Source organism: Malaya genurostris, chromosome 2 (genome assembly GCF_030247185.1).
Source record: "Malaya genurostris strain Urasoe2022 chromosome 2, Malgen_1.1, whole genome shotgun sequence".
Lineage (NCBI taxonomy): Eukaryota > Metazoa > Arthropoda > Insecta > Diptera > Culicidae > Malaya > Malaya genurostris.
In genome coordinates, this window is record NC_080571.1 from 56,872,367 (window position 1) to 56,881,902 (window position 9,536).

The following is a 9,536-nucleotide window of genomic DNA, read 5'->3' on the forward strand; positions in this document are numbered from 1 at the left end:
CGCATCCAAATCTCATGTATTTAACCGCCACTCTCATTGATTTTTCTGACAGCTCACTTACAACCACAAATGCAAATGAGACTGGTTTGTTTTCATCATTCGCCTGCTTTAAACACGATTCAGACGATCAGTCAACTTCGGCCGACGTCAAGATTAGTTTAATAACTTTTTTTAGAAGGATATTACTCACGTACCGGATGTCAAAATGTTCCATGAACTTGACGTTGTGTACCGTTGTTGCAAATAATGTTGTTTCGTAACCCTTTCTTGCCGGTGATAGTCGCCTGATGCCTCGCGTAAATCGCTCTTACATATTGTTTTATTTTCATCAGGAAATATATTGGTCACCCATTTTTCACTAAGGCCGCCGTTCATTTTTCACTGGACATAGATACCCCAATTGTGATTTGATTTCTCTGTTGGTATTGTAATTTTCACTGTCGGTTAGAAAATATTGCGATGCGATAAGATAGCGACCAAATGCCGCAAAGATAGCGAAACTGTCATTCGCATCGATTAAACCTCTTTGAGATCACGAGCCAGAAAAAAATATTTTATAAATTGACCGTCACAATGACAAATTTCTATTAGCAGAATAATTAAATTATTAAGTTTACTTCAATCAAGATGAATTAATTTTGATAATGCGTATATGATCTGCCATTGGCTACAACTTGCCCTAATTTTTTGAAGTGTGTTGCTATTTATTTGACATAATGGTTATTTTATGCTTAGTATGCTTCCTTTTCATTCATATTTTGTATTAATCGACAAACATTATCGATTTTAACTATAAGAATAATGATGTTCAGATGCCTAAGCCCGACTCCTCTGGTAGAAGGTAAAAGTTAAGTTACTAGAAGATTTCTCCTTGCTTAAGTGACCCTCTGTCACGTCTCACATTTCCGTTTTATATATCCACATGCTTGCTCTCCTTTGGGTACTATCATTCTATAATTTTCATTTTCTGTTTCTACAAAAGGGCCTCTGGTTAGGTGAATATCGCATAAAAAAAAAGAAATATTGACTACTATACTTACACTGATAAAAATTTGCACGATCGATTCATATGTAAACACCACTTCAATTAAATATGCTTTTTCATATAATACATAACCAAAGCGATTTGCTTCAAGATTTCATGTGCAAATTCACTATGATGCGAGATTAGATTTTTGTTCAGTTAGCTTTGATGTGTTTTCCTTTGGATGTGATGTTTTTTGGTATTGAATCGAACTATATGTGTTAAACACTTCATTTTCTAGTGCAAATGAGTACAGCACAAATGTATGTTCAAAACACTTGAACCGGTCAACTCTGTTTCAATTGAAATCTATGTGGAAAACTATGTGACATTCACATGAAATGCATATAGAATCTAAAGGTAACGATATATCTATAGTCGTTGAAAAAGAAAAAGTATAATAATTACAAAAAATTGCAAATCGTTCAATCGTTAATAGTTGGTCGTCTTTGACAGATATAAAAAAATAATTAAAACAGCTATCCAATATTCTGGCAGAGATGCCAGGTGAAATTTTAGGCGTCTGAGTACTAGAAATGTTCCTATGCGAGCTCAAAATTTAAAATTATGACAAGAAAAAACAAACACGAACCCTACAGTAATAGCAAAAGTCATTAAAAAAATTTCCGGATATAAATAAACGATATATAATAATAATTATTATTATTGTTAAATTGGACGATTGTTTATAAAAACTTCGAAAATCTGCAGAAAAGTCTACTAAATTGCAAAGTCTGTTAACAAACGAAATTGCAAATTTACATACCAATCTGCAAACCTGGCATCTGTGGTCTCATCATCATGTGGTCATCTGGCATCATTCTGACGCTCATAATTTTGCTATTCTGCGACGATTCCATCGATTTCTATGTCCAGCTGAAAACCACTATAATCCCGCACAAATAAAAATGACAACTGGTATAGTTAAAAATATATAAAAAAATTGTGTTGGAGTACCCGAATAAAAAATATTGTAGAAAAACAATACAATTTGCTGTTACAAAATTATCAAAATTATTTTGCTTTGACCATTGAAAAATATTTAAAGGTATTGTTATACACAATTCAAATAATTGTGAACATGCCCTTTACAATCGAATGTATAGGTTGTTAAGTATCGTGACAATTCTATTCATAAAATTTTCTCATACATGCTTTCTGGAAAACAATCAAATGTACAGTTTGCATATTGTTTGAAAGACCACGTGTACAATAAATTCAATTGTAGAATCGTAGAAAACTTATTGAATCGTTGGAATTAAAAAAAATCTTGTCAAGATACAATAAAATGTATTGTAACCCATAGATCTAATTGTGAATCAATTGTTTATGCTGTAAAATCAATGGTTTATTTTAATACGGATAACCTCACTCGTTATGATATATGTTTGATTCTACGATAAAAACGGTTTTTGTTGAACTACAAAGTATTGTATAGGGGAAGATGTTCGGTTGCCGGCACCCCACCGTAACTTTTGACAGAAAGCAGATAGCATCATTCCGACAAATGTCATGTGTGTGTAATAGTAGCACGTTCTTTTTGTACCGAATACCAAAGCAAACAGACGCTTGTGTTTTTTGCTGCGCTTAAAACAAATTTTAATTGCGTGAAAATCAACATAAAAGTTGTTTATGACTTTTTTATAGTATCGTAAGTTTAAGCGTAAGCTTTAGGAATGACCCAAATTATCAGTTCGGAATGAATTCCGAATCAAATCCGAGTGGGCGAAAAATGTTCATTCAGGATTTCATGGGTAATTCAGTGTGAAATCCCAATCAAGGGCAACAACCGATTCCGAATAAATTTCGCCTACAACAAATTGGTTTGGAGATTACTTGGAATTGAGTGAGAAAAAAAGCGAACTGAATTGTCAATTCCTTTTCTTCTTCTCCGTGCTGATTTTTAGTCAAACTCAAAATGAGAATTCTATTTCTGAATATATAAATCGTATTCTTCAAGTTTTGTGAATATTTAGAACTAGTAAATGGAAGGATTCGTAGTGTCAGTAGGATCGTAGCACAAGCCATGCAATAGTTCTGTACAATCTGAATCGGCTGTGAAGTGTGTTGAAACAGAAGGTCACTACAGGAATGTAATACCAAGGCTTTTTGCTAAATAACCAATTCTTTCTAGAATTCTAGCATAAACTATTGAAGCTGAATCGTCCATTTTTCTAGCTAGAACCATAAATAAAATAAACCTAGATTCCCCAGTGTAATAGTAATGTAGTTGAGCAACCTGTGACGCCGTCTGGTGTAAAATGGGCGCGTAAATGCTTCTAAAATGCATGTACAAAGTTGCCTGCACATTTAACACAACCACCGTAGCTAATGGAAAAAAGTACAACCGTTTCTCACTAGAAGCGTTGTTAATGTCTCCGTACAATGGGAAATTTATGTTTAATTGAATTATGCTAGAACTAAGTAAAATGGCGTAAGTCGCCTGACATTTACTCTTACACACATTCATAAAGTGATCGAAAATTCTATGATATTTATAACGTCACTGTCAATCGTGTTAATTGAGCAATCAGAAACAAGTAATCTAGTAAGAATTCATTAGACTTCCGGTGGAGTTCTCTGCGTGTGAGAATGTCGTTTCGCACTAGTACGACTAAATTTGGTGTATTTCTCGATTTTTCTCGTTCTGGAGTGAATCACTGTAAGACATTACAATCGAAAATCGACGAAATAATCGAAGTTAGAAATACATTCAAAATTTAACTTATATGAATACAACAATCCACAGGGTTGATATTGACATGCGCATAGTTGTATTCAATATTTATAACTGGTTTAAACATGCTATCGAATTTTACCATATAGTAGTAGAGTACGTAGTATGAAATAGTTCATCAGTCGAAACTGAATCTAATTTCGTTTCGATTCTAACTATTGCTATATAAAATGCTTCGATCGTAGTTAGGATCGATTCTTAGAAATTTGTCGCATATGTTTTACTAAAACAATTGACCTAGGTTTCACGTATTTTATATATTACGAGGTATTCATGAAAAAAATTCCCTTTTTCATTTCGTTTTAAATTATTATTGAACGTTATATTGATTGGCACCGGTTTATGCTTCGATGTTACTATTACCAGCCCTAGAAGTTGACTAATGGTTGCAAAATTTTTATGTTTTAAAATTTAATTTTTTTAAATCATGCCGTTTTCTTTCAGTTAAAAAAATCACGATACCAGAAAAACAGTTTTTGAGTAATTTTTACATAAACATCTTAACTCATCTCTGCGAATACCAAATCATCTTGATTTTATTTTTTTCATTTGAACTAGTCGCAAAAGACGTACAAGAGTACATTCACCCGCATACGCATGGCTGCCAGACGGCTGACTAAACGCCGCCAGCGGGCAAACTATGGCTGACAGCCATTCTGGTGATCGACTACCTCACTGCTGCCAGATATACACCTCAAACGATATATTAACCAGGATTTTTACACATTGAAATCTTTGACATTTTCAGCGAAGGTGAAAAGATGAAAACGCTCGGCTAACTTAGATACAAGTGACTTTGATTTGCCCAATTGGATTTGACATCCGTCACTGAATCAATTTTGGTAGCCGTCTGGTGGCCATGGCTGCCCGTGCATTCGCGCACGACGAAAGTCTTAAATTGTCACGGCTACTCACTTCTAGCTAATAAAATACCATGTTCATGGTAATTATAAATTTTAAATCATCTTTAGCTAAAAATCGTTCCAACTTACCATATACCAAAGACATCATATTAACAAGATATCCAGCTCTCACATTTCCGGAACAAATCATTGGCAACATCCTTTTTTGCGAGCATGTCGCCCTCAGGTGAGTCCGCATCGAATCTCATACATAGAAGTTGGGGAGAGAAATGTCAAATTCGTGCGCGCCAAAATAGCAGGGCTGCGCACCTATACAATTGACATGATATGTTGAACGTGATGCCGTGCGATGGCGTTGTTGATCTGAAGATTGATTTCGCTCCAAGCTGACAGGGTCTGCATATACATAGTAATTCAAATGGAAGTCACGGTGAAATAGTGCATAATAGTAATGGCAACCATAAGTATTTTAGTGCAGTACATGGTCTTTTTAATGATATTATGGTGTATTATTCTCTATTCGTGGTGAATTCGATAATTTATTATCATGAGCGATTTCACCTTCCTTGTGATGGTTATTTTATATATTTGTTCTTAGTTTTGAGATGACAACCATTGTTAGAATGACCATACCAGAAAAGTCATAAATACAAATAGTCTTCTCAAGTTATAGTTTTTGTTATCTAGTACTTTATACAATACAGATAGTGAATAATCTCATATCATGGTCGTAGTTACTATTTAAGCATATAGTTGAAATGACCATGACAAACAGGTTACGGCTACTATAGTATTTTTCTCAGTGTACGATCGACTTGTCAACAGAGTTGCCATTTCCAAATCTGAGTTTCAACTTGAAAAATCTGTGTACCATCTGTTTTGCAAATTTTCGGTCATAATCTGTGAAAATCTGTGAAAAAGATTTTGAAAATCTGCCATTTTTATGAAATATTTATACAAATCTGTAAAAATCTGCGTTCTGTGCTCAGAATCTGTGTGGCAAAAAAGGCTGTGGTTTAACAGCAAAATCTGAGAATATGGTAACTCTGCTTGTCAAACGTGCTGTCACAATGTGCGACTGAAAACTCTTTCAGAGTGGCTCAGTGTCGTGGTTGTGGAGGAAACAGCAAGAGTAGTCGGTGGTGTTCTTTATCGGTTTTGATATAGAGGAAAAAGCAAAGATGTCTTCTACAGCAGCTGCGAATTTTCAATCTTCACTTTCCTCTAATAAATCCCTTTCCAAACAGTTAAAGGCTAAAGCAAACGAATTTTTGGCTTCACCCAAGAATGCCAACAATCTGTTGGAGATAATTGACTGCTTAAAGGTAAGGTTTAAAGAGTACTCGAATAGTGCAAAAGAGCCAAACTGGTTGAAAAACTTGTTTCATCAGCAAATGGAATTTGCTTGTTGAGTGAAGTGAATATGAAAAATATGTGATGTTTTATATGTATTGATTTTGATTTGAGATGACAAAAGATTAAAGTAATATATTTTATTTTGTTTAGGAATGCAACACCCGAAAATCGGCCGTTGTTCCTAGTTTACTAGCTTTGGAGACCGTATTTGTGGAACTCCTACGGCGAAATGAGATGCGAATTTTGGTGCAACCATTGAAACCAGTTGGTAAGTGATTTGATATTTACTATAATGCAAAGTTGCCTTCAGCCATTATTTTGTTTTTTTTTTTTTTTCAGAGGAATCAAACGACTTGACACATAGGCAATGGTTGCAAAGTCAGTACAAAGAAGCGTTCAGTGCCATTTTAACAAGTTTTACTCACGAGAAACAACCGGAGAGTACTCAGGCTTTAACTACGGCAATGAAACTAGTGGTAGTGGAAGCAGAAAACCCGCTGGATGCTGGGTCTTCCGGAACAACACATTTTCCACTTGCCAAGCTGAAACATATTCTTCAAGCGATGCTGTCATCCGAACGCATCAACACACATCTTGTTAATCGATTTATGGAATATGCTTCACATTTTGATATTATCTACTTCTGTTGGAAGGTGCTCCCATCTCTAGCCCCGAAAGGATTCAGCCCTAGTTCATTGTTCATTCAAAACTATGTTGGCATATTCGGTACCGTCTGTATCGGAAAGGAAGCCTTGCAGGAAACTCCTAGTTTTTTGTGTGTTGAAATGCAGCAGTTGGATTATCCTTACATTCGCAAACACATCAACAAAGCGTGGTCCTGCGTAATGAACTGGACGCACGATGAAGTTAGCCACCGCCAAGTGCTCATTCTGTTGCTGGAAAAAGTTTTGTCTCACCTGGACAAGCCGGTTTTGCTGACCGACTTTCTGATGGATTCACTGGACGTTGGTGGAGCTATCAGTTTGTTGGCCCTACAAGGCATCTTCATTCTGATCCAACAGCATAATCTCACATATCCGAACATCTACGAGAAACTTTACTCAATGTTCGAACCGGAAATTTTCCATACTAAGTTTAAGGCGCGTTTGTTCTATCTGGCGGATATATTCCTCAGTTCTAGTCATCTGCCCGAGAGTCTGGTGGCAGCATTCGTGAAACGCCTGGCCCGTCTAGCACTGATTGCTCCACCGCAGGACATTGTCATAATTTTACGATTTATTGGAAACCTGATAATGCGTCACCCGGCACTGAAGCGGCTTATTTTCCATCCCAGCGGCGGGGAAGGTAAGTTTATTAAGGAAACCGTTTATTTTTTTTAACTTTTCTTAATACATGTATGTTTGTTCATTTCCAGTCTCGCAAGATCCATTCATCATGGAAGAACGTGACCCCGTTAAGTCAAATGCCTTGGACAGCTCCCTGTGGGAAGTCGCTGCCCTGCAGTCGCACATACTGCCGTCGGTTGCTACAGCGGCCAAGTTCATCTCCAATCCATTCCCCAGTGTGGAGTGGGATTTAGCATCCGTGCTAGAAATTAACGAAAACGATGTGAGTATTAACCGGAATCGTAAGCCTCACAGCTCTATTAAGGTTCAGCTTTTTTCTTCCGACAGATCTTTGATAAAGAAATTTCCCGGAAATCCAAAGAATATGCCTTAAATTTGGAACGCCCCACGTCGATGTTCTTGTGTTGTGGGGGTGAAAAAACTTCCCAGTTTTGGAAATTGTTTTAAACCATCTGAAAAATGTTTTGAGAATTTCTCAATTTCTGCGACACTAGACATACAATGTAACCAGGCTTCCTACGAGAACTAGGAAGGATCGAGAAAAACAAAACTTGAAAGAAATGATTTATTTTTCGGAACGGAACAGGTTTGAATTTAAAATTCAGACAGAGCTTATGTTTGACAAAACATAATTTGCGTTCGTTTTGACCGGAACAAATTTCTCAATTCTTGGTAATAAAATAATGAAACTATTAAAAACGTTCATGAGCTATACTCATACAGATATTCTGCAGGATGAATAACGAATACTATTTAACTTATTATCTAGACAGAAACCGTTTTTTATTATCAATTTAGTAAAAAAACATAGCAACACAATAGACACCTAAAAATAATTATTACAGGAAATCTATCGGATAGTAATTACGCCACAGACAAATAATGAAAATCTGTTGCTGTAGCCAATCTCTACTGAAGAGAATTGAAAAAAATCACACAACAAATGAACGTTCCTATAGAGAAAAAAAACGAAAATAGAAGTCAGTAGGAAAAGTCCCAGCAGCACCACTTTTTTTTTAGTTTTCACGTAAACAAATATCAATTCTTATCTACTAACATTAGTATTGCATACAGATAAAACAAACAACTATTCACAAAAATGATAGTTTCATGTTGATTGTTTTATTAAATGTTATTTATTGTTTAATCGTAACCATCGCCATACAGTATATGGCCACAAAAAGTAAAAAAAAAAACAGATCCAAAATCCAGAGAGCGAGAAAAAAAGTGTGCGTTACTGCTGTTCCATGTTTGTTCTACTTATCGGATTGTGTTCAACAGAAGACCTGCTGGCTGCTAGAACGGATTGTGTTGCACATTGCTGGGATGGAAGTGGAATCAGCACCCGACAAGCAGGAGAAAATGCGGAAAATGTGATTCAAATAAATTAAGGTAGGCCGGATTAACTAATGTCAACGCAAAAAAAAAAATGAATACTGCAACCGTTGAGAGCTTATGGGTAGGTCATAGTTTTAGATTAGAATGATACTTTTATACAGCGAGAGAGATAAAGGGATTTCGTTGCGAGCGCCATGGAATGTTCACGACTGTCATGTATAGTGATGATACGGTAATAAATGGTTTATGTGATAAGTTTCTCATCGGAAAATATCTGTTTTGTTTTTGAATTAGTTCCTCCATCTAAATCTGTAGATTGAAGCCGGGTCAATAATTTTCTCTACGTTTTGTTTTCAGCTCGTCAGTACTGGTTGATTCAAGAAAGACAGATAGACAGATTGTGTCGCTAATCCTCCTTTTTCGCTAAATTTGGCTCTCAGCGACTATTTTCTGTTCTCAAATTCACAAAAGGGGTTTGCATCGAATGATGAGATAATTGCTGAGACTGAAGCATTGCTCGAGGCTAAGGAGAATTCGTATTAAAGAAGTGGTGTAGAAATGATGGAACGCCGTTGGAATAGTTGTATTACTTTTCAAGGAATTAATGAATAAAATCGAAATTTGGAAACTGTAGTTTTTTTGTCAGACCGGGAACTTTTTGACCGATGTATTACACGCAAAGAAATACGATTGCTTGAAATAACAAACCAGTCAATTTGCTACATGTTTGCTAAATTTGCTTCATGTTAATCTCAAGCTAGAATAGTATTGTTTTGAATCAATTTCTTCGTTAAATATTAACAATTATATCTGTTTGATTTACAGCTAAATTCTGATCTAGGATAACGAAAATTTTTTTGTTTCGACTGATTTTATTGCTGAGATAAATTACCTATTTATTAGGGGAGAGT

At 35.7% G+C, this 9,536-nt stretch overlaps 1 protein-coding gene across 1 annotated transcript; it reads left to right on the forward strand.

The window, feature by feature from the left end:
* The first annotated feature begins 5,703 nt into the window (after positions 1-5,703).
* On the forward strand, positions 5,704-8,898 carry LOC131430109 (nucleolar complex protein 4 homolog A). Its single transcript, XM_058594807.1, has 5 exons — positions 5,704-5,949; positions 6,131-6,248; positions 6,320-7,285; positions 7,356-7,549; positions 7,615-8,898. The coding sequence occupies exons 1-5, from the start codon at positions 5,806-5,808 to the stop codon at positions 7,732-7,734; spliced, it is 1,542 nt and encodes a 513-aa protein (XP_058450790.1). The 5' UTR covers positions 5,704-5,805; the 3' UTR covers positions 7,735-8,898.
* The last annotated feature ends 638 nt before the right edge of the window (positions 8,899-9,536 follow it).

Bases quoted from the DNA above. Each gene is read 5' to 3' on its own strand.
- LOC131430109 (XM_058594807.1), top strand. From the start codon at position 5,806: ATGTCTTCTACAGCAGCTGCGAATTTTCAATCTTCACTTTCCTCTAAT. The intron at 5,950-6,130 runs GTAAGGTTTAAA...TATTTTGTTTAG, and splicing joins AGATAATTGACTGCTTAAAG to GAATGCAACACCCGAAAATC. The intron at 6,249-6,319 runs GTAAGTGATTTG...TTTTTTTTTCAG, and splicing joins GCAACCATTGAAACCAGTTG to AGGAATCAAACGACTTGACA.